Raw genomic sequence first — 26,313 nt, forward strand, 5'->3', positions numbered from 1 at the left:
TCTTTAACTCACCTTGTCTGAATGTGACCATGGCTTTTATATGTGATTCTCACTTCCAGGTATAAAAAGTAAGTATTCAGCTATGCAGCAAGAGCAGCTGCACATAAACCCAGCAGTGCTGATTGATTGTCACCTCTCAAAGTGAGGTCCATGGCCATGCCAGGTGTTATGGTAGTATTTTAAGTGCCATGCCTAGAATAAATTCCCAGCAATTAATGTTCACATTTTAGAAAATTATTTCAGATCTTTGGGTAGAAAAGTCACAAAAATATGATCCAAATTCACTATTAGACCAGCTTTAAATGGCAATACCCCACCTTTTCCTTGCCACCTTGTCATTCAAACATCAGTCAGTGGTCTCCAAGTTAAAGAGGGCTTTTCATTCTGGATGAAAAGACCATAGTGAAGCTGCATTTTAAATTAATAAAAGGTGTGAGCTTGAATTGTGCTTTTTACTTTTTGTACATGCACAAAGAAAAAAAAAAGAAAAAGAAAGGCATGAAAACTAATTACTGTATGAGATTCTTAATTATGTTTTTTTTTTCTGCAACTCAAAAGGCAATATGTTATTAAGCCATTTTTTCTCAGCTAATTGCAGTTGCATTTAGATGTGCATACTAATTTATTTAGGTTTTTTTTGTTTGTTTGTTTTTTAATGAGGACAGAATCCTGATTATTTTTTTTGCAGGTCTTCCATGATCCAACTGTTTACAGTATTACTACATGTACCTGACATGTTTGGTGTAATTTGTTACATGCTGGAAACTATAGGCCTGCTACCTGTGAGTTAACCAGAAACTTTATGTTTTCTTTCACACCCTTCAAAACTGTTCAAAAGTCAAGAAAGAGCTTCTCACTAACTACTATCTGTTCAGTTTTATCTAAGAAAACACACAGGTAGACAAATTCATTTACAGGTGAAACATAAAAACACTTTAAATTGGACAGAAAAAGGCAGTCTCACGAGTGCATCCACTTGTCACGGTAATAAATTAGAAATACTTAGCAACAACACACAGTTGGCAAGCCAATTAAAGGAGAAACTTGACTCTATCCATCTATTACTGGCCTACCTAATACAATGACCACAACTTTCAATTCACACATACATTCTTGAACATGTAAAAGCCCACACTGTAAATAGTTTTTGAACAAACACATTGTTAAACTACACAAAAAGAAAAAAAAAAAAAAAAAAACAGTGATGTCAAATAGTTCCAACAATAATTCACCTGTTTTAACAAGGTGCACTTAGGCAAGCATGAATGCTAATTGCAGGAGTAGAGAGGAAAAGAAAAGAGAGAACAGAGGTTCACACAGAGAGGCATAGGGAGAGAAAGGACTGCTGCAGAGGGGCAGAAACACCACGCTGTGTTTAATGGATACCCTGACAGTGAAAGACATGCTGAAGCAGGGTGAGGGTCAATTAAATTCTTCTTTTAAATTGTGCTACTTGAAATGCCAAGCTCCAAAAATCAGGCTAAATTCACTCATTTGGATAAGCTTTAGGGCACTCCTCCCCCTATGGAAATGAAACGTGACTTACTGTGGTATATGAGGCGAAACCCCACTGCTGTGGATTCATGGTCTGAGTAGAATTCAAGCCACAGATAGTTGGAAGTGCTGGTGAGGGACAGGCCTTGCATCAGTGTGCCTGTATAGGTGCCAAGGAGAGGAGCTGTACCATCTTTACCATCGTACACCTAATCAGAGAGACAGGTAGACAGTTTTGCACGTTGAGATAAAATTTTTAACAAAGTTATTAAAATGAAAGTTGCATAACAGTCAAACTACAAGTTTTTTGTGAAGGTTTAAATAAACTTAAAAGCATTTTTCAATCATTAATTATATTTTGGAAAAAATATTTAGTTACTGTTCACTCTAAGCCAGTGTTTCTCAATCTAGGTCCTCAAGACCCACTGCCCTGCGTGTTTTAGTTTAACTATGAAGTGAAATGAAGAGCTTGGTAACAGGCTAGCAAAGTGTGTTAGAGTGTGAAGACATTTAAAACATGCAGGGCAGTGGGTTCTGAGGACCTGGATGGAGAAACGTTGCTCTGGGAAACCGATAGATGTTAGTGGTTGCAAACACCCTCCACTTATGCTGTTATAACAATAGAGTTCATTTTTCCTGAATGACATCTGTGAAATGACAAGAAATGAAAGAAAAGGCTTTGGATCTTCTTTTAAAATACCAGAGAGACACAGATTTGTTTTTCTTCAGGGCAATTTCACTCTCTAAGCATGTCTTTCCACATGTCAGATCTTCACAAAATGCTTAAGCAAAGGGGATTACTAGAAATCCCAATAATAGGCTACGATGCTGTTAATTGGAGCATTAGACAAGACATCCGCATCCCCAAAGATTGCATCCCAGCTATAAAGTGGGAACAATGAAGTAATTTATACCCCATCTGCGGTGCTAATCACAACTGCTAAAATGCTTTTAAGTAAGGAAAGAAAACCCTTTTAATGCTAAAGGTATGTTGATGCAGTTATTCATTAATCTTTGCTCTTATAAGAATAGTTTATTGTGGATGGTGTTTCTCCACAATTTCCTTCTCTGGTATCCTTTTTTATGTACATTACAAAAAGCAATAATCCCTTGTTCCTAAATTACAAAAAAAGAGGCCCATATGCATTTTATTAATGCAAGGCTGCTGTTATTTGTCGCTTATCCATTTTCTGTTAATGAAAAGAAGTGACAGCATCATCTACCTTAAGAATGTCTCCCTGTGCAAGCTGAAAAGTGATAGCAGTGATATTGATGCCTTTTCCCGTTTGGACCTGAATGCTGTACACACATTCATGCCGGTTGTCATAGTCTTTTGGGTAGTTTGGTGACAAAAGAACTCCCTCATTGCTGGAGACTGAGGATCCACACTCCGCTGCAAGTAAACAAACACATAAACAGACATAATCAGTTATACAACAACAGCCACCACAAACGTTTAACTGGTGCATTACCTGAAGAGTTAAAGGTGCAATTCAAATATATTTTTTCAGATGAGCAAGTGTGAACCCACTTTTATTACTTTAGCATCATAAAAATCCTCATCAACTGGAAGTGACACATTATGAGACAGCAGGTAGACTATTAAACGATCATTGTAAAAACATTTACTGGCTCCCTGCAAGTCAAAACAGTGGAGGATTAGTTTATAGACTTAGATGCTCTGACAGGTACAGAGGAACTGACAGACTGCTCTGTATTTGCTCGCTTTGTTTACATGCACCACACTAATTATGGATAATTTATTTAAAGTAAAAAATGTGACACATCTATAAAACATTTCTCTATTATGAACTGACTAGATATCTGGAGTTATGACTAAAAAATGAGAGTAATGAAAGTTTGATTCACTTCAGTTAATGTAATTTAAATAAATCAGTTTCACTGACTTCTTGGAGGTCAAGTACATTTATTAATATGTCTGTGCCAAATACATTTTTTAGCTGATGCTGAGTAACTGTTTAAATTGTAGAATATGCATGCAGAAAGAAGAAAGTAAAAATAGCTGACCACGTACCTACACACCTTGGCAGAGGGGCACTCCACATGCGGCGGCCACCTCCCAAGCACACAATCTCCTTTGCCCCCTGTAGACGATAACCTGTGTTGCAGTAGAATGACAGCGAGTCACCGATGCCAAACCTGGAGCCCGTGTGCCAGCCGAACCGAGGCGCTCCAGGATCCTGACACGGCTCGAGATTGTACTCTGAAAAAAATACAACACCAAGTAAAAACAATGATAAATCTGTTGCTATGAGTATATATGTATGAGAAAAAGAACAGATTATTGCTCCTCTTTGTTAATTAAATTCAAAAAATGGTAAACCAGACCTGTCTTTGTTGTTACCTGCAAAGAAGACTGCACATTCAGTCATACAAAGAAATATTATATCCTATGGGGATAAACTGTCTTGCTCAAGGACACTTCATCAGGTGCTCAAAGCTTGAGATGTCTAAATGAAGGATGGGCACTTTAAAAACTAGGCCACCCTCTCTGCAAATCTGTCTTACATGGGCCAATTGTGGCCTTAGAAATTGAGAAGATGCAACTCAAGTTGCATAAAAAAGTAAGATCTTATTGTCATCAACATTTCTCTCACGGTGTCTATCTGGCAGCATGAAGAACTATATAGGTCTTATTGATTTGAGCCCAGCAAAACATTATAGCAGCACTCTGCTGTGGGATGTGGCCCGAGAGTGTCGGCAGACTTTAGTCAAAGGTTGTAAAAGGTCAAAAAATGAATTCTAATCAGAAAATCCATAGATGCTAATTATAGAGACTGCAAGGACAAACACACACCCACACCTACACACACATACAATCAGAAACTGTATCATGAATATTTATAGCTGCATAAGTTATGCTTCACTTCAGCAAACAGCAGGCAAATATTTAACTAGAATGCACATGAAGCAGAACCCTCTCTTTTTTCTCTTTACTACATCTTTCCCTGTCACATTCCTTCACTCTCGTTCTCTCTCCACCCTCACAATCAACCTTGTTCACACAGCAACGCCATCTGTCTCAGCCCCTCGCTACATATCTTCTTAGCCAGTGAATTTCTACTTTTTTCTGTACATAACAGTCTCTCTGAGTCCTCAGGCCACATGCTTTGATGAGCATTTGCATTATGGTCAGACACCCACACCTACATGATCCCTTTGTATGTTAATTATTCTCATCTGATCATCACAGGCCTGAGGCATAATCTATCTTCAGCACACTGACCAAGAATTCACCTCTCATGTTACTTTATGTATGCTTTACAGATGCTTAGTGCTTTTGATTTCTTCATGGTGTGTGTGTGTGTGTGTGTCTCTCTGCCTGCCCATCACAGGTTTTCTTTTTGGCACCTTATACACTCACTTATCAACATCTTCCATTTCTCTTACAGACAGAACCCACACATGCCTTCATACCTGAGAAGGAGATGTTGAATCCCTGTAGCGATATGGAGAAGTCTGAAATGAAGCGTAGCTGAGCCTTGAAGTTCCCATACAGTCCGGCATTAACTGGTGCAGGTCTCTCTGAGCCAGTGAGTCGAGCAAGTGGCTGTGCGAAGCTGCCGTTTTCTGTTATCAGGAGGTAGTCATGGTGATCCTCCAGGTGGAAGGAATGAAAAGTAAACTGGACACCTTGAAGAAGAAAATAAAGTCCAGTGTTGAAAAAAAATGTTCAAGTCTTACAATTTATATTCATCCGTGTTTTCAAATGCAGTTATCACACATTTTATACATTGCACTTCAGCCTACAATCCACAGACAAAATATATTTTAATTTATTAATTAATACAAGTTTGAATCCTTCTAGCACCATGGAGGTACATACTAAAATGAATCTTATCAAAATCATCATATGAAAAAAAAAAGTTCAATTAAAAGTAGAAAGACACCAGCAGAAATGGCATAATGCAGAGTGAATAGAAAAAAATGTTCATTTTTAAAAACTTGCATGCTTTTATTCCACCTACAATTTCATTTTGCATTATTAAAAGAAAGATGAATGCCTTTTTAAGTTGCACGACAGTGTGTTTCTGTGGCTTCTCCTTCCTTTGTTTAAGTACAAGCTTTTTCCACTATCTGACCCTGTAGGCCAATCACATTTACACAAGAAGAGGACATTAGTGATAATAGAAGAAAGTCTATATAAAGTATTCAAATAGGTCCAATTTTATTCACATTTTCAACAAACTATAATTCAATATCGAGACAGGAAAACAAAGTGTATGTATGTGAACTGTATAGAATGTTTGTGTGTGTCTAATTGACTGTTGCTTAGGCTCAATAATAAGACCATGATTCTTGTCATGACGGCCAGTTGGCTGCTTTTCAGCACAATCAGTGCTGTCACTTCAGTGCCATCTGTTGAATCTGTTCCAATATCACTCTGATGTCCTCCACAATGTTCGGCTCACTTGATAAAGAAGGTCTCAAATGACCATAAAATTAATAACAAAATGAAAGGATTGATCATGCTCTGTTGAACAGCAATTATATTACACAGCACCAAGGCAAATGATCAATTAATCAAGAGTCACCTCTGTGAGGAGCTTTATTATAATACAGTAGATATGAGATGCCGTTAATAAAGATGACTCTGTTTTTTGCTGACTAGCTAAAAGTAATAAACACTGGAAATCAATGCTGGGAGAAGAGGTTCTTCTTCTGAATTTTTAAAAGTAAGACTTTATATGTAAGCATAAAAGAGAAACCTGATGGAAAAGGTTCCCTGAGTTACAGGTTGTGCAGATCAAAACATTAGTGATCAAAACCTTGTCAAGTAAATACAAAGTCACCTCACAAACCAAAAGAAAAGTCAGGTGTTGATTCGACCTTCTGGCTGATTGAGCTCTATGACTCCAGCAATATTTGAATATTAATGGAACAAAGTGGAACAGACAGTAAAGCCGTAAGAGATTTAATTGTTTCAGTGGTCGCAAAGAAATTAAACTAATACAAAGCAAGCATTTGTTTGAGTTATATAGGGAAGGATTAAGTAATGTCAACATGTATGCTCCTAATTTACTGCTTGCAGTCTCCTCACAGAAGCTACACACAGATACTGTATAACCATTAACTTGCCATCAAGAGCTGAATGGGTTTGAGCGTATGCTCTGTAACTGCATTCATCTTACAAAGAAAAAGAAAATATAGAGATTTTTAAAACACTTAATGGCAGAAGAAAAAGAAATGATTGTGAGATGACAATAAAACATGATCCTTTAAATGAAGAAAGGGAGTTGAACATATGACCAGCTGGTTATATACAAGTGCAATACCACATTTTTATGGGCCCTGTGGTAAAGGATAAGAAAGAATATGGGTAAAATATGAGCATAATAAGCTTTGCTTTTCAAATAGTAATTAATAATAGGGCCTTGGAGAACTGGTTAGCGATTGTATAACTTACATTGAGGGAGAATAATTTGTACATAAAACTGAAATATCAGGGACCGCTGAATGTTAAGGCTGTTCATTAAATTAACTGAGCAGAAATGTATAAAACACAACATTATCCTAGCAATGGTACACTCTATCCAGCAGAAATATAACAGAAAAAACACCAAACTTTACATCTTTTTTTCAGCTGATGAATGTACAGGGGAACTTTTATCTGCATTTCTACCAATACATGACCATAAATATAAACACATGGTAAAGAAACCCATCAAATACATATAGTAGCGCATTTAGCCGTGAAGGAAAGGAATCAGTGGATTCCCAAACTTGCAGTCAGTTGCTAATAAAGATGAGCTTCATATTAAAACAGTTAACTAACAAAAGAGTAAACTTATGAAAAATGAATCACAGGTAATGTGTGTATGTTTTTCTTGCAGGGCCAGTGATAAAAAGTCAGTCCATTGCAATGTTTTTCCTGTAAAATGTGTGCTTTACACTACAGATATCCATGTTCTTTGAATTTCTTGAGGGAGTGTCCTTTACCATACATTTTTAATTTACATTTGCATTATTCAAATTATACTTAGGAATGCCCTAATGAGGATTATAAAAAATACTAATACTGTTACTGAGGTGTAATGAGTGGATTTATTTAAGAACAAGTACATTTCTTAATTCTGCATAATAGTTAAAATGAAGGTTCCCGACCACATACTCTACACCAATTAAAATGTGTTTTGATAAGCACAGTATGCATAAATAAACACTGAATGACATTCAATTTTAAAAAAAGTTTGTGGACTTTTCCCACCTTTTCCATGGCTGACTTCGACAGTCCAAGTACAATTCAGAGAGTTTGGATACAGCTCTGGGTAGCCAGGTGATAGGATGATTCCCGCAGGCCCTCTGATATCCCCACCACATGACGCTGAATAAAGATAGAAGATAATGAATGATAACTGTTGCAAAGAAAAAAGAAAAAAAAATGAAAATGAACCAATAAATCCTTCACCTGAAGACAAAGAAACGATTTGGATGAATAATGCATTCAAGTCATATCACATTCTGTCCGGCTATTTTTATGAGTACCTGTAATTCTGCCAACACAATGTTTTTTTCCCCTCTCCTTCTCTCCAAACCAGCCCCACTGCTTAACAAGGCTCTAAATTATTCATTAATTCAGCAATCTGGCCAGGTTTTCTACTCTCTTGGTATCTTAAACTGAAAGACATTGTCAGAAAACATGATGATCCATTAAATTTGCCTACAATACACAAGAACTGACAAGCATATTCAGTGGATTAGAGCATCTGGATTTATACCGACTGTCACTTCTAAGTAAACTTAAATGTTGTTTCAAACAGAGACTATTACTTTACAAATGCTTCTTCATTCAGGTTTGTAATGCTGCTGCAACCACTTAATCTAGAGCAGTAAAGATGAGATGATGGGAACTGCTGCTTAAAGGAAGAACGATCATGTCACCTCAGTTTCATGACTCTTATGAATAGTTGACTCTTGGCTTAATATACAGCCAAAAAGCTCCTTATCTCAAAGGAAGCTAATTAGATAAATCTCTTCCCTCATTGGCTGCTGACTGGCACAGGGAGGTGAATACCAGATCAGCCTGAAGGTTAAGTGGTGTAATTGAATATTGTTCAAACCTGTAAACATTTTCTCATGCCATCACTGGGTTTCAACTTAAAGGTCATTTTGCATAAAGGGCAGTGCTTGTTAAAAACAGCACTCATGTAATTTGGCAAGATTCCTGTTTTTTCTTTCTTGCACGTTTAAGTGTTCTTTGGCTCTGTTCTGATACTTTAAAGGCAGCACTGCAGACAAATGCGCTTATGTTTTCCTCCAAATAGCTATCATTAACAAACATTAGAAGAAGGACTCATATGCATGTATATACTTTCAAAGTAATGAATGTCAGCTGATGTTTTGGAGCATGGGAAGCCTCAGGCTCCACAGCTGCACACACCCACCTCCTCTCATCCTCTCTTCTTCCACCCTTGGGCATTCCAGCAAACACAACACATCAAGGCCTGAATCCTTACCCACCAACAAAATTACATCAAATATTTTATTTATGAGCCAAAATTACATAAAGTCATTAAAAGTGGATGAGCGTGCTTGGGAAATGATCACTTCGGAGACACTACAGGCAGCGAGCCAAGGTGTTTGGCAAAAGCCTGACACACACCTAGGCAAGAAAATGTTCCAAGATCTAAAATAAGTTTTCAGAGCAGCTACTTAGATGAAGTCATATAACATGGCACTGCAGCACACGTATATCACGCTCTCTGCCTGGTCTTGAGTGTATTTTATTGGCATTTTTTTCATTGTTAAGTGACGTGTGACAAAGAGGTAGTTTGCACACAGCAACAATAATTGCTACAAATGTTACTTATTGTGTTTCTAAACATAAGCAGAGTTGTGCAAACACAGGGCAGAGAATGAGAGATCATGTGAAATATCTGGAAAAAGCTGGGCGTCATGCTTTGAAGTGGAGGATAATCTGTCCACTCTACTAGATGATTCAAAACACCCAGTGAGTTGTTCTCACAAGCCTGGTGTCTTTGCTGAATAAAAAGCAGTTTGACAAGTGAAGTGTATTTGTGTATATGAGTGTATTTGTTAGTCAAACCTGCTGCAGGCTATGCATACAGCATCTCAAGTATTTGTGGCTGAAAGATTGACAACGTATAAATATGAGTTTTTTGTTTGTTTTTTGTTCATGTTTATATCCTAATTAGCTGATCTGTTACAAAAGAAAACTGAAGTTATATATTTTACTCATGAGACAGATACCTGAGCTCAAACACTCAGTCATTGGTCTTATACACATACCATCACATGTAGGCAGTGAGTGGCTCCAAAAGTGGTTCTTCTCACAAACTAGTGGTTCCTCGTGGCTCAGTCTGTATCCTGGGTCACACTGGAAGGACACCGTGGAGCCGATGGACAGGTCATGGCTTAACCGTCTGCCGTTCACTGGAATACCAGGGTCCATACAAGAGTATGTGTCCAATGTGACCACTAGAGAAAATAAAAACACAGTATTCTTAATAACTTTCATGTAATATAGTTCAATTCTTAAACAAAGTCCTTGTGAGGCCTATGAAGCTCACAGTCTTGACATAGAGTCTTGTTTTGCATTAATCTATCTATCTATCTATCTATCTATCTATCTATCTATCTATCTATCTATCTATCTATCTATCTATCTATCTATCTATCTATCTATCTATCTATCTATCTATCTATCTATCTATCTATCTGTGTAGGTGTGTGTGTTTGTGTGTTAACTGATCTGTGTGATCATTATTGATTTCATTTTAATGTGATGTTTCATTTAAAAAATAATCTCGAAAACTACTTAAAAAATGTAAATTATCTTCAGAAAAACAAGAAAAAGATTAAAACTAGCCAATTTGCAATCAGCTTGCCATAAGTTACCACAGCAGCATCAGAAAATATCAGAGGTGGTGGATGATGGGTGTAATGCTTGGAGAGAGACGTGTGCACTAGTGATGTTGCAGTGTTCTAAATAGATGAATTCAGCTGAAAAGTTCCTTTGTTAATTTTATCTGAACAGTGATTACGGAGTAGGCAGTACTGTTTATACGCACTGTAGAAGTGAACACAGCTAATGAGATTTTTTTTTCTCTCTCTAAATACTTAACATTTCCCCTTTGAACAGAACAACTTTGCTCCCTGTGGTGTGGAATCTTACCAACATGCAGTCCACTTTACAGAGAACAAGTAGGCAATGTCATTGCACCTGGTTTTATTGTGTTTGGTACACAAGCATTAATGTATTAAATTAAACTGTGAATGTGGCAATTAACACATTTTGATCTGTATGTTATTCGATTCTTTCAAACTTTTGTTGCTGATGCAAATAAAATAATGCAGCAGTAATACTGCCCTTCATGAAAGTTGAAATAGCAATGTCAGTTTTATATTTCAAGCAGTTTTTAAAACAACGAGAACCATGAAATGTATCTAAAATAATAATATCTGACATAATTGTTGAAGTTACATGCATCTCAAAGGTCTTGGGTGCTAAAAAGCTTCTTTTTTTCCAGATTCAGTTTGGTTTTTTTGTTTAAATTTTAGCTTTAAAAAAGAATACCTGCATACTTGCTAAAAGACAAAGAAAATACAGCAAAGGCCTTACAGTAGAGAAGTCAAACAATGGCTACAGCTGTGCTACAACAATATAACAGCTCTCTGCGACTACTTCAATGGATTTGCTGGCTTTTTTGGCTTTTAAAGAAACTGTTTCCAACTCATGCTAAGGCTGTATTGTTAAATCGGCAGGGTACCCACTGATGGAACAACAAAGGGTAGAAGTTAGATGGGTTCAGTAAAGGAGAACAAGACAGGTGTTTCATGAGGAGCAAAAATTGAGGGTATAACCTTGGAGAAATTGTACAAATGTACTTCGTCCTGTTCAATGAAAGTATTGGGTCACCCCTTTTGGCTTTTATAAAAAAAAAACTACTTTGTTGGCTTCTTTTACTCACAGAGTGCACTGGTTTCATAGCAGTGGCAGCTCCCTATAAATTTTCAGCAATGCAAGCTAGAGAGCGAGAGATGACCCCGTTTCTTCCTGTGATTTCCTTTTGGATATCTTCCAAGTAGGGTTGCTTTTGATGCACTAAAAATATGCTGATTTTAGGCAATGACTGGCAACAGTTGTGTAAGCAGTTGTCAGGTCCTGGAGGGTAGTCTATTCTAAGCAAGCATTTTCAGAACTTTTATTTTTAGCTCATACTTTCCACTTTGCAAGCTGTTTAATTAAAAAAAAAAAGTATTCCGTTTACAAGGTTGCTGATGAAAAACTGTTGTAATAGTCCATGTATACATTGTCACTACAATGTAAAAAAAAAGCATGTCACACATTTGCATGTATTTATGTAATAATTCAGAGTGACATTAGCAAAGCTGTAGGTACAATTAGTCACCTTTTTTTCAGAAAAGTGTAGAGTCCTCATTAAATGAGGAGTCATAGTAAGTCAAGAGACTGACGGTGAAAGAGCTACAAATCAGAAAATAGGAATCTTTTGATCGTCTAGTATCAAGAGAAATGTGTACATCAACCCTTATGTAAATATCTCAGTCCAATCTGAAAAATATCAATCTGTAAAATGTTACCATATATACACTTAATCACATACTTTGTTTGACTGGAATAAAAATATTATCCTCAAACCATGTGGAGGCAAGGTGAGGCGGCAGAAACGTGGTGACTGCAAAATTGAACTAGTCTGTCCTGGGCCCTTTTTTGTTGGAGACCTTTGAAGAATAAAAGGTTGTTTAAGATTTGGACTAATTATTTTTTCAGTCCCCCAATCCTGAACTATGAATTTAATAAGGAAAATTCTGGCATTCCACTTGCACTGTCTGCTTGTTTGTAGACAGCGAGAGTGTCAGCCTATTTGCTTTTAAGTTGAGAACAAAGTTGGGAAGACATGATTTTTCTTTTTTAAAATTTTTGCAAATTGGTAGCAGGCCTGCATTTTACATTTAAAAATATTTTTATTAAATGGTTTGTAGCATGTCAACAGTCAACTTTTCAGATCTATTTAATTAGTGTTCATGTACACACTTAAGTCTTAATCTCTGAGTTTAAGTTTAAAGAAATAGCTCTCGATGTACACATGCCGAGCCCAGCACAATGTATTTAAAGTTACAGCTCACACATGAACAATTGTATCAGCCATGGAATCCAACAGGCTTACGTTCAGCTTGTCAAATAAATAATAGATGATATGAAAAGATAACCACAAAGTAGTTATCCCTTAGAGGAAGGTAGTTGTATTCCATGGTTTGTAGACAAAACTTAAAGCTACTTGCAAGACCCTGGTGACAGAATAGAGTAACAGTTAAATAACTACATTTGTAAGATATAGATGTTGTCATAAATAATATATTATTACGTTACAACCTCAGCTGACTGATTATTCCTGTCTAAGAACTGTGAGCTCCTTTTGCACAGCTTTAGTAGAAAACCTCACCTCTGTAAGACTAGATATTTATAGTTATGAAACCATGAATCTTGCCATAATGTGTCCAAGAAGTAGAGCATCCATTGATCACTGCTGGTGCTGGCCTCAAGGGTGCAGAAATTTGGTGGAAAATAATGACCTTCATAATATATGAAGCCTAGCAAATACATGCTATTCTGTATGGTGCATGTAATGTTTTTGTGTGCAAGTGACTGAATATAAATCTAATTGTTTTTGTTTTAATTTTCTTTCCCTTCACAACAGTTTAAGTTTTCTGTACAATAATACCACAGCGCTTCTATGCCTCAGTTTATTCACAGAATAATCCAACGTTACTCAGTATGGCTTATTTTACAAACTAATAAGGCTAGGTTTTCTCTAAAGTATTTCTGCAATTAGATATATCCTAAACGGGCAATAGAAGACACTAATACGATCCTTACTCTTATTGCTTTTTGATAGCCTCATCAACAAAAGAGAAATGCACTTGAGAGCTAAACATAATAAGACAAGGGCACGTGCACCTTGCTTTCAGTCAATAATACAAGCATAATCCCAAACTCTGTCTTATGAATCAAATCAGAGTGACAAGGGTAATGGTGCTAGTGAAAACAGTTGTGAAAATGAATCACACTAGGTCCATAATAGTTTTCTAAAAGATTTTTCAAAGGTCACCACTCCAAGCATGATAAAGAAAGGGGAGACACTTACAATACAAACTCACCTCTAAGCATACACCTTTGAGCAATTACATTTTTATTGGTTTTCTTTAAACATTTAGATTTTCTCTGGCAGTCAGTGCACTTAAAGTCTGATAAATTCTTTAACTGACAAAAACCTCTCAAATCAACACTTGTTCCTATCTAGTTTCTCTTTTTCTTTTTCTTTTAAATAATTATTTTTACCACAAGTGCTAGGTTTTCCACCTGAGATGGAAAACCCAGAGCAGCAGGTAATTTGTATTGACTGCAACAAAGCTTCTATTAGAGAGCTCAGAGTTACCAAATGAAGTTTGACTCCTTCACTCAATAAAGAGGGGACATTAACATGATTCTATTGCTGTATGGATACATGGTAATAGCTCCTGAAATGAAAACACCCAGAGAGGGAACATAGAACAGCTTTACTTCTGAAGAAAAACATGCATGGAAAAGCAAAACAACTCCAACACAAATAATCCTTAATTAACACCACACCTTGCATCATTGATAGCTTTGGCAAGACTGGCTGTATAAAATGTGCCATGTCATCCTAGATTAGCTTATCAATTTTACATGGTGGGAAGACTAATAAACAGAAAACTAGCTTAAACCCGACAGAATACATATTCTTTAACTTCTGCACAGGCGACTAGGATTGCAATGAATCAATTTAGAGACAACACAATGCACACAGCACTGGAGACAAGGCTCGAGTAATTAAGCTAAACCAGTAGCATAAACAGTAACTATATACAGCACATTCACTAAATCCCAGATGAAAAGAATTTAGCAGTTTTTTTTTTTTTTTTTTTTCAATAAGCTACTGAGATCATTTTATACAGCTGACTTTGTAAAAAAGTTTGGCTTTTATTTAACTTGGGAGCTGTTCTTTAATCTCTCGTGAAAAAAATAACTTTAAACTGCCGTTACTGATAAGCCTGAAGCATTCATGAGTTGTGAAGAATTAACAGCAGTCGACAGATTACGATAAGGTTCACAATGGCGGTGTTGACCTTGGTGTGCTTCTTTTCCTAAAATACCGGTAAGCTGTGTTTGAAATGAAGATGGTTCTTCATTTATTATCTCCTCTACCAATAGTGAATACATTTAGTTTCTGGCCAAGTTCCCATGTTATTACTAATGCTCTTCTCATGTAACACACCCCCAATTTAGTACTAACACAAACCACTTCATAAAAGCCTAACAATAAAAACCAGCCACTGGTTTCTGTCTTTGAATATTTGATATGGCATGCAGTGTAATGAGAAGTGAATTCATTTAAATCTAATTCAAGGTAAAATCATATTAAAGACATCTAATCAAAATCCAAGAACAGACCATTTTTCATGTCATATTATCTTTGGGGCATTCCAGCATTAATGAATTCATGAAACCTTAATCATTTACGTGAAAGTAAATGCAGCTAACTACATCATGTTCTCACCTTCGTAGAAGATTTTGAAGCCACTATTTGATCGACTGTTGTCTGTGGTGAACAGCAGATACAGGAAGTTACTGCTACTAAACAGGAACTGAGGCACCTGGGTTCCATTGAACGAGCCAATCAGAGGAGAGAGCAGGTTGGGGCCATCGTGTATTTCCAGAAAGTCATAACTGAGCTCAGTTTGAAACCTTAGGAGTTAAAAGAGGAGAGACACGCGTTGCAGAATGAGAAAAACCATTTGTATTCAGAACAGCAACCCCTAGTTTGACAGAGAGAAAACATTTGTGGAAGAAGATGAGAAGACGTAACTTGCCCAGCAATCATTGTAATTATTGTAATAGAGTAAGATCAATGAACTTCTTGAAAATATGCCATGATATGAATCTGTGGCCATACTCATCATCACACATCAAATAACAGCCAGCAGCGTACAGCTGCAATATGACTAATCAATATGTTGGGAAAAAATAGTTCAGACATTTGTACAACTTAATGTGTGCAACACTATGCTACTAACATTGGAGTACTGAAAAGTTACTATTATGATATTAAACAGTGTTTTTTTATTTTGCCTTTTAATTTTAAGAAATAAAGATCTGAAAGTCAGACTTTTATTGAAGTTCTTAAAGGAAGTAAACAAAGCAGGTAAGCAAAATAAGGTTACTCAAGGCTTTCAACACTTCCAACGTGTTATTACTCAATTCCTCTTTCTAACTTGTACTTCCAGAGTGAAATATGAGGTGTTTGTGTACAGTATCTGTAAAAAAAACTGGACGCACATGTGTATTTACTCATAAGAAGAGACATGTCTGTGTGTTTACGTACTGTAGCACTAACACAGCATGATCTCCACTTCTATATGTCTTTTTGTGAGCGTGTGACTTTGATTCTACCGCTGAGTTGGCTCAGCACTGTCATACAGACCTGTCAAAGCTAATCTTGATGGAGCGTCCCATCTCGGCCTCAATGACCCACTCACAACTCAGAGAGTCTTTGTAGTAGCCTGGCCACCCCGGGGAGAGAATGACACCAGACGGCCCTGAGTAGTGCCCCCCACAAGGCGCTGGAGGAGCAGAGAAGTGGGAATGTTTTTGAGTGATGAGGAACATTGGAAGAGGAGGAGAGGGAAAAAACCAGAGAATTAATGCTATAAAGAAATGGAAAAATGCTGTACCCACATGAAAAATCACTAAAGATAACATATAGGATGAGTCAGAGACCTGAAAATAAACATTCTCTGGTATGGGTGGACCGAGCTGTGAGCGCTACCTAACCCACTCACATTTTTCTTAGATTTTTCCTGTCCCTTTGTTCTCATCCTCACTATACAGTTGGCTTTATACAGTATGTTACAAAATCCACATATAAAACCTATATTCCATTTCAGTACCTTCACATCTGGGAATGAGCCCGCTCCACATCACCTTCCCCTCCTCTAGATGGCATGTGATGGTGTCAGCTCCCTGGGTCTTGATGAAGCCCTCTTCGCAAACCACAGAGATGGTGCTTTCTAACTGGAAACTGTCCCCAAAGCGCCGACCATTCAAAGGTACGCCAGGGTCAGGGCACTCATTATGCCCAAAAGCTTGTAATGAGAGAGAACAAGATCTAGTGTCAACTGCATGTCTAAGAATGAGAAATGGGGTCTTTGCGTATATAGATAAGGGAAATGGATGTAGCTGTCTATACAAGAGAAAAAAAATCTGTGATTCTCGCTGTACACCCAAAGTTAATAATAGCCTTTGTCTTTAGAGCTTGTTGTGAGTTGGCCACAAAAGAAAAACTACAATAAGATTGTGATAGACATTAAAACATATAAGTTAAGCCCGTTAATGATGGTCTCAAATGTGGTTGTGTGGTGGTGTTTGTTAATGCACTGTTGGTTTTACTTTTGCTGAGGCAGAGTAGATTTCCTATTTTTTACTGTTGGTCCTTCATTATTTCTTAATCAGTTGGGTAGTTAAAAAGGTTGCATTTGCAATTCAGAGTGTTTGTAGTGTACCCAACACTTCATTCTGAGAAAAAGGAGAACATAGTGGTGAGTTTGGCAACATACAAGGTTTAAACCATTCAGTGGCCTTAAGAAAAGAAAGGCACGAAGGGACCTGTTCTTCCATATATTTCTTTTTTTAGATAAAATGAAGATCAAACTTTTAAAAGACAAAACTGAAGACAAAAAGACCCAAGAACAAACAACTGAACGCTTCCACAGTAGAGGCCTTGAAAAGCATCACAAAGAAGGAAACACACTCTTTGGTGATTTCCAAGGCCTCCCGACTTTAGGCAGTCACTGCAGAGGATTCTCAGCAAAGTATTATAAAGCAAACATCTTATTTACCTTTAATTAACTAATTCCTGAAAAAGAGGGTTGTGCATTTTAAAAACATTCTATTCCTAAATTTGTCCTCCAAGTTAGATGTGAATACTTTAAAATAAAATTTTTGACGTTAATTATGCAACCTTAAATCACAAATAGTTTGGAAAAGTTCAACAAGTCTTTTATTTACTGTGATTCAATCTTTATTTATTTTACACATTGTGAAGATATCTCATGTTTTTCATGTCAATTTATTAATATACAGTAATTCTATTCCTACATTTCAGGCTGGCTATGTATTATTAAAATATCTATGGGTAAATTTAGGCACACAAAATCAAAGTTTTCTCAAACAGGTGATGTCTACAGGTAATTTGGGGGGAAAAAAAAGAATCCCTGAAATGAGCCTCTGAGGAGCAAAGATGGGCAGATCTCCAGATTGATCTCCAGCTGGAACGTTCTCAAAAAAGCTTGGAAAGGATTTGTATATGCTTCCCTCCACTGGTAATGATACCTTGGCAAAATTCAAGCAATCTGGAAGAATTTCACCAACAAATATAATGAATTATTGTTGTTATTTTAAAAAACAACAAAAAAGGCCAAAAAATTTTCCAGAGGCATGACTGAATTACAGAAACTGATGGACTTTATCCCCAAGTGCATAAACAACAAAATAAAAAATGCAATTCAAACTTTCTTTCTTTTTTTTTTTTTTTTTTTTTTTTTTTATATAACCTGCTTCCAAAAAGTGAACAAATTTATGAGCTCACAGAGCCAGTCTTGACAATGCAGAACCATAATAATCACAATAATTCATAGCCATACAACAAAGGTGGATGCACTTATTTGCCCATAAATACTTAACGATGATATAATTGTTTGATTAAACAGTCGCTTACTGCTGTAGGTGATGTTGAAGCCTCTCCCAGACATAGAGTGATCAGCCTGAAACTCCAGCTGCAGAACATTGCTGTTAGACGTCAGGTGGGAGGGAACTTCAGCCCCTGAGAAACGCCCTAGGATTGTAGCTCCTGACTGATCCCCATCTTTGATTGTAAGGAAGTCATAGGGAGGCTCCAGGTCAAAGTCATTGAAGGCCAGATGAATCCTAGAGCCCGGCTCAGAGATAATCAGCCACACACAGTTGAGGTTGTTCCCGTAGCCTTCGGGATAGTCAGGAGATAGCACCGTCCCCATGGGTGCGGTGAAGTTGGAGAAACAGGGGACTGTGTGACAGAGTGTGGAAAACACATCAGCAATGACTTTAGAAAAGTCCAGTACAGTCAGGTAATTTGTCTTACAGCATCTCTCACTGGCCACATGACTTTCTGAAGTTTGCATTCTGCCACAACAGAATCAGGCACAAAGATTTGTGTAAAACAATGTCACAACTGTATAAGTAGCTCAGCAATCAGAAGACTGCAGTGCTCCCATGAGTGCTGAGTAGCTGGAGAAACATAAAACTGCATGGGGAATGGCCATATTGCAGTGGAGATGTACCAGAATACTGTATGCTGTCCCAATGGGTGCAGTTAACGTGGAAAAACACAAGTCTGGATTTTTGTTATGGATATGGGTTAGGTGTATTGAAACTAAAAGAAGGAATTATGGCTGTCTTGACAAAGGATGATGCACTGTATAATGCAGGTTACTTCTCCAGGGTATGTGTACAGTATGACCGAATGCACCCCACTTTCTTCTGTTTTTAAACATGGCCTAAACAGCATATGCCAGCAATTTCCTGTTGTACACTATGTAAACTGCTAGTTGTTTGCAAACAACATGCTGCATGTTCAATTTACAACACTGTAATTAATCCTCCAATCATTTCTAAGAGTCTAAGTAATTGCTTTATTGTAAAAAAAAATTAAATAAAAAAAAAAAAAAAAAAAAAAAAAGAAGAGTGGGTGTGACTCACATATGCAGATGGGTATATTAGCTGACCACTGATTGTTGTTCTGGCAGGTTATCATCCTCTCTCCGATGAGCTCAAATCCAAACTGGCATTCAAAGCGAAGGACATCTCCATTTAAAAAACCACTGCCCTCCTGGTACCCATACAGAGGGGTGCCAGGGTCACCGCAACTCTCTTTGTCAATTTCTGCAGGTGAGAAGAGGAGAAGAGGAATGATGGACAAATGGGAATAAGTAAGTGGAGGGGAAGGGTTAAAGCAGAGGATTAACTCAACCCAAGCACTTTAGAGAACTTTTTTTTCCCCTTTAATGTTATCTCTAAAGACCCAGTAGGGGAGTCTGAGAGTTTTGGTTGAGGAATTTATTTTAGAGGTAAGCAGAAGAGAAGTAGACAGGGAAAAGGAGTTGTTGCTTTACTGAACTGAATGGCATCCACAGACAGATGTGAATGCAAGACAGCTAGATGATATTGCCACTTCATACCTTTATAGTTGATCTTGAAGCCTATTGAACCAACACTCTCATCAGACTGGAGATGTAGCCACATCTGATGGGACATACTGACAATCAGATCTGGTACAAAGCTCCCAGTCAGCCTGCAAATAGGAAAAATAAGTCACTATGATAACCAAACTACCACTGAAAAAATAAAACAAAGAAAGTAAAAAGCAAAGCTACATCCAGATCTCTAATTATAAAGTAATATTTAAATACAATAGCATATCCAGTGAAATCTTCACTTACACTTGAATTATAGTTTTAGAGTCCCCTACTTCCCCTCCATCTCCGATGGTAAGTGAATCATACCCAATTTCTAAGTCAAACTCTTCAAAGTTGATCTGAATAACCTGTAATTACACACAGCACAACACAAGTCATTCTGACAGTCTTTCAGGCAGTATGGCAATGCTTACATCCGTTCAGATCATTTGAGAATATTCCTACTGAAGCATTCCTGTTATCATAAACTAGAGATAGTTTCTGCGTTGTGAGTACTGTGCAAAAGTCTCCAGCCACCTCTTGCTTATTTTAATTCTATCATTGGCCAGAACTGATCATTGTGAGAGGAATGCAGTTTTGCTTGTTCAATCATCTTTAAAGCATAAAAAGGGAACAAAAAAATAAATAAGCCATTGTTGTGTATACATAACAGATAACTTATACGATCTTTAGACATTGTTATGAGCAGGGGGTTGCAAAGATACAAAACTTTAATTCCCTTCCTTTATTTGCATACATAAATAATTCCAAAGTTAACACAGTTTGGCAGGTATAAACTGTATTTTTGCACCAAAAAGGTGATTTCCAAAGAGCGGTAAGCCAAAACATTGGCACATCTCAACTGAGATGTGCTTTCACTTGTTCAGTTTTCTTCACAATTAAACAAGTGAAGGAGAAAAGCAAAAATGACAGGCTAAGCCTTCTCCAGCACATCCCAAATATTCTCTGATCTGACTCTGTGGTGAACAATCCATGTGTGAAAATGGTGTCTCATGCTCCCTGTCATCTTGGAATATGCCCGTGTCATTGTTGAAGAAAAAAAAGCTATTGATGGAATAACCTGGTCATTCAGATTATTCAGGTATCAGCTGACCTCATTATTTGGACACATAATGCTGCTGAACCTAGACCTGACCAACTGCAGCAACCCCAGATCATAGACTGCCCCCACAGGCTTGTACAGTAGCTATTAGGCATGATGGCTGCATCACTTCATCTGCCTCTCTTTTTACTCTGATGCCTCCATCACACTGGAACAGGGTAAATCTGGAGTCATCAGACCACATGATCTTCTTCCATTGCTCCATTAGATGTTTTTTTTTCTGCTCAATGCCAATGTTGTGACCCTTTTTAAGGGTGAGAATAACAGAACCTTTTCCATGACCACGGGATGTGTCTTTCCACAAGGTTGTTTAAGAAGTGATAAGCTACTCATTATATCAGTTGAAGTTAAATAACCTATTGCCAGCTGAAGAATAATCACTCATGCAGACATGATCTAATAAGAGGCTTGTAGTTATTTGTTTAGTTAAATCTAGGTGGCTGCTTTTTTTTTTGGGGGGGGGGGGGGGGGGGGATTAAATTTAATCAAGCCTTTAGTAAAGTAATTTACATAAGTTAACTATTTTTCTGTCAGCAGTGTTACATAGTTTTTTATATTTGAAAAACTAAAGTTCAGGTCTAAATCATTTGCCGTTGGGGTTGTTTCCATCCAACCATACTAATGCTGCTCAGATAAGAAGATTACTCATGAGTATTCATTTAAACCTACCAGACCTTCTCAACCAAATGAGCAGTTACTCCAAATTAGTTCCAAGCTTTACGTATTACCAAATAATGCACCACCTCTCTTGCATGAAATACACAACATAGCTGTTCATTTCCATAACTTGCCTTTTAAAAAATGTTTCAGAAGATAGCTAAACTATAAAATGCCATTCTAGAGAGACAGAGTCTATGAAATGTCATATACATTTGCAAAGGCAGGCAGCAAAATGTTTGATCAAGCAGGGCTGTAAAAGCTTAAGACATCCTCTTGGCTCATAATTCAGATTACTGCATAATATAGCCTATGTTCTGGTGCATCTATGAATAATGCAGAAAGTACCCCTTAAACTAAATCAACAAAGCTGTAAAGAGAAATAAAAAGCAAACGCAGAACTAAATTATCATCATATTTTAGAATATTAATGAAATAAAGTTTTGACAAAGAGTGCAAATCTGTGCTCAAGCATCTCCACAAACGAGACAAAAAACATCCTCCAGCAGAATTACGTTACATTACTTTACAGCACAAATCAAATTCAAACTAAATTTGTGATACAGAAATTATTAATTGCTTGTCTGCATTTACCCTTGAGATATCTTTGTTGGCTGTCACTGGTGTATCTAGCTGTTTAACTAATATAAATAACATCAGAAGAGATGACATATTTAATAATCAAACTGGCAACAGCTGCTTACTTTAATAATAATCCTATAAAACAGAGTCCACTGCAGAGACACTACACAATGAGTCACACAAGCTTGCACTTTTCCTGGATTAGCAATGACAGGAAGGATGTGGTTATGACACTCATGTCACATCTGCTGATGAAAAACATATGATGGTTGCTTGCTCATCCTTAGCCCCCCCATTTTTCTAGCCAGAGGGAGGACAATGTCAGCACAGCATCCATGTATAACAGCTTCGTTACAACGCACACACAAGCATAATTACCAAAACAACACTAATGGAGCAAGTTTCACTGCCAAGTCAAAGGCTTGTTTGCCTTGGAGAGTGCACAGTGGCACAAAGCTATGGCACTCACCAGTACTTGTGAACTGTGAATGAGTGTTGGTTGGTTAGTTAGCAATTAGTTAGCAATTAGCTAACACACTGATGTGTTTGGCTAACAGGAAAGAATACAGAGAAACACATTTAGATACTGTAGGAGTGGCTTTGTTATCTATTTTGTTTTGGGAAAGGTGTTCTCATTAAGTTAATATTTCTCAGCATTAGTGTTACACCTGTTGAATGAAGATAATACTAACAAAAAGCAACTGCTAACACACAAGGTTAAACTGGTGCCCTGGGTTTAGCTGAAATGTGATCCATTGCAGATAAGTATATTAATTACAGACAGTAGCAATGATCTAAGGTCATATATTACAGGCATGTTTGTTCTTATTTCAGAAAACCTTGATGCATACATAAATACACTATTAAATTAATCACTGGGCCTTTGCTCGTAACAAGGCCACATTAGCAGTAAGTTCCTTTCGCAAAGTGTGAGGTTAATACTAACAAAAAGTACATATGCTTTACTACCTTGTTTGGGTCGCTGGCAGTGATGATCCACACACACTGGGAGTTACTCTCATACTGGATGGGGAAGTTAGGGGATGTAAAAGTCCCTGAGGGTCCCTGTAGATTTGACCCACATGTTTTCACTGCAATAGCAGAAAAGACAAAAATCAAGACATTTATCACTACTGTGCACACGCTTCAGCTTTACCAACATTCAGAGTCTTAGCAATCATGCAACACCATCAGGGAGGTGTCTGATCTGTTTCAAAGACATACGGCAGCATGACAACAACCCCAAACGTACAACCACTCATGAAGAAACATCTTTAGTGACATAAAGAACAAGGAGTCCTGCAGCAGACATTAAGGCACCGCACAGAGCCCTGATCTGAACATCATGGAGTCAGTGTGGGATTACATGAACAAACAGGAGCAAATGAGACAGTTTAAATCTTCCAGTTTACATTTCTCTCCAAGAAGCCTGGAACAACTTGCCTGCCAAGTACCTTAGAAATCTTTAAGCAAGTGCACATGGGAGAATTGGTGTTATTTTAATAGTTAAAAAGGCCACACCAATATGTCTGCATCCCTTTATTTATATAGATATATCCATCTATCAGCCTACTGCACTACACAGTCTAAAAAAGTCCTTTTCAGATTCACTATAAATATTGATGGAAATGGTGCTCTCGAGGCAGAGTAATAACTCCTGCATTGTAATATGACTGAGAGGTAATATATTGTTTGCACAAGTAGAGAGAAGGTCTATTAGCTGCATCTCCATTAATCAAATTCTAAAAGGTGCTCCAGGTATTATGAAACACAGAAAAACTGGGAAAGCATTTTAGAATGGAAGCTGAGGCTTTCATGCATAATTAACAGACACGAACTTTCCTCTATCTGCATACAGCATATATCTGGAGGCACTGCCTTAATCAAACTGTTTTATTAGCTCTGCAGACGCTATGCTTACCCTTGCAGACTGGCCTATGATCACTCCAAGCTGCGAAGACTTCGGCTACGCGCTGGCAGGTAATCGTTTTGGAACCCTGCAGCACATGGTCCTCGTCGCAGGTAAACTGAGCAGTGGCTCCAATGCTGAGAAGATAACGCATGCTTTTAACACCATCAAATTCTTTTATTCTGCATCAGTTATGGGAAACATGTCGGACTTCACAGTGGACATGACTGTATACTGTTGCTTAAAAGATGGTAAAGAATGCAGTAAACAAATCTGAGCTCTAATTTTTCAAGATTTATAGAAAAGTTTTAGAAATGCTGCAGGCTTTTATGATAAAGCTTAGCCTGTTAGCATTTTAACCATTACTCAAACTGGTTTGATAACATGCACTATATCTCTTTTCCTTAACTGCCCTACACACAAACCTGAGCCCCTTTATTTTGTCTGCGAAGCACCAACTAACCTGAAGTCAGAACCAATCCGTTTGCCATTCTCCGGCTCCCCTGGATCAGGGCAGTAATTAGAGACCTGTTTGATTCCTCCTTCATTCACTATACAGGGAGAAAGGGACCAAGAATGCTGTGAGAGAGGCATTTTAATCAGTCAAAAGCTCTGTACTTTCAGAAAACCACCCACTGCCATGAGAAGCACATGAACAGCACATAAATCTGCCAGTGTAATAGTTATGTTTAGCTCCAGGAATCATATAGATGTTAATCGCTTTGACCTCATCTCCAAATGTGCTGCCTGTTATTTGGAAACGTCGGGGAATTCATACATGTGTTTGAGGAGAGAGTTACAGCCAAGGTTAAATGAAACCCGCTTACCTGAGCTAAACAAAGCATAGAGGCCCAATATGGGATCAAACAACCTTCAACTATTGATTGTAGGAGAAAATAAATCGCTTGGTCCAACTCTTTATTTATAATAATAATTAAGTAAATTAAATGACACCTGGGATATACAGTTAGACGGAGAATTGCAGGTGTTTTTGTTTTTTGTTTTTATTTGTTTTTTTGCTTTTGTTTTTTTGGAATAGGGATGTGAATAAGACAGGAGCATGTCTTATGTTTGCATGTGTTATGATTTTAAAAATCTCTTCCCCAAAATTAGTATCTGTAAATCAAGTTAATAAAAATTAATTCAATATATCAGATAATTTTGTAAAGGTATGGTTAAGGTTTCTGCCCCTTGTGTGAAGCTCAGGAAGTTCATTAGCTTTGAACTTATTTTTTTGTGGATTAAAATGCTGGTATGGGTTCAATTATAAGAAATAAATCTACACGGAATTTGAAGCATCTCCTTAATGTATCTTAATGATATACAGTATTGTCTCATGGAAGAGATTACAGCCCTTTGCATTATTCATGTTTCTGTAGAGTGCCGAATCTATGATGCATAAGGTAATAAAGATTACAACCTGTTATCACCCAAGTGTTTAGCACACTGCTGAGTTAAAGGGAATTGTCCTCCAGATTTATGTAAATGACAGAGCTCCACAAGCATTTAGAAAGCATTCTGTTTGGTTTGAAGTGTACACAAATCACCTGACAAGTAAGCAGTCACTCAACCTTGACTACTGCCCTTTGTGTAAATCACATAAGTAAATGTACTGCTTAAACAGTACAGAGAGAAACAGATGGAGTTTAGTCCGGCTGAAGCTTATCAAATTTAGCAAACTGCTGTAATAAACATAACTAGGTCTGATCTAGCGGAGTGTGTCTCTGTCAGGACAGGAAGTCCAGGACAGCACGTGAAATGGGTCATCAGAAAGAAAAAGAGACTGCACTTCTGCAAAATCTAGTACTGTAGCTTAATTCCTTCACCAAATGATACAGCGAAGAAAGAGACAGAAAGAAACAAAAGACCCAGAAAGCAAGCCCTACACAAACAGAAAAAAAAGTCCAAACAATGAAAACAGTTGCATAAGAAAAATAAAAGACTTACTCAAAGACAGTTTGTTAGTGTTGTCCTTTCCTGGTAATAATTTTACCCCTCTGGATTTAAGCTCTCCAGAGCTTTTCACTGGTCGAGAGCAATAGAAAGAGTTCATTAGATAAAAGAAGTTACAGTATTAGATGTGAGAAGATACAGTACAAGTGTTTCTTTCTCTTCATAGAGCAATACTAGATCGTATGAAGCATATCAGACTGTAATTGCTAAACATGTGCAACCTTTTTTCAGGACCTGCCCTGGTATACCATCTTGGTTAGCTGTTTTATTGTTGGGTTGTTTGTGTAACTGTTTAAACAAA

At 37.3% G+C, this 26,313-nt stretch overlaps 1 protein-coding gene across 1 annotated transcript in view; it reads right to left on the reverse strand.

The window, feature by feature from the left end:
* LOC121641592 (CUB and sushi domain-containing protein 3-like) overlaps positions 1-26,313 on the reverse strand; it is a 289,036-nt gene that overhangs the window by 173,946 nt on the left and 88,777 nt on the right. The window contains exons 8-24 of the mRNA XM_041987820.1: positions 26,007-26,084; positions 24,523-24,610; positions 24,072-24,196; positions 23,120-23,241; positions 20,053-20,156; positions 19,792-19,904; positions 19,313-19,495; positions 18,294-18,620; positions 16,468-16,662; positions 16,002-16,140; positions 15,078-15,265; positions 9,766-9,954; positions 7,724-7,840; positions 4,933-5,148; positions 3,530-3,718; positions 2,718-2,887; positions 1,547-1,703 (exon numbers count right to left, since the gene is read on the reverse strand). Of these exons, the coding sequence (XP_041843754.1) occupies positions 1,547-1,703; positions 2,718-2,887; positions 3,530-3,718; positions 4,933-5,148; positions 7,724-7,840; positions 9,766-9,954; positions 15,078-15,265; positions 16,002-16,140; positions 16,468-16,662; positions 18,294-18,620; positions 19,313-19,495; positions 19,792-19,904; positions 20,053-20,156; positions 23,120-23,241; positions 24,072-24,196; positions 24,523-24,610; positions 26,007-26,084 (2,700 nt within the window). The remainder of the gene's footprint in view (positions 1-1,546; positions 1,704-2,717; positions 2,888-3,529; positions 3,719-4,932; positions 5,149-7,723; positions 7,841-9,765; positions 9,955-15,077; positions 15,266-16,001; positions 16,141-16,467; positions 16,663-18,293; positions 18,621-19,312; positions 19,496-19,791; positions 19,905-20,052; positions 20,157-23,119; positions 23,242-24,071; positions 24,197-24,522; positions 24,611-26,006; positions 26,085-26,313) is intronic.

The sequence above is a fragment of the Melanotaenia boesemani genome, chromosome 6 (assembly GCF_017639745.1).
Source record: "Melanotaenia boesemani isolate fMelBoe1 chromosome 6, fMelBoe1.pri, whole genome shotgun sequence".
Classification (NCBI taxonomy): Eukaryota; Metazoa; Chordata; class Actinopteri; order Atheriniformes; family Melanotaeniidae; genus Melanotaenia; species Melanotaenia boesemani.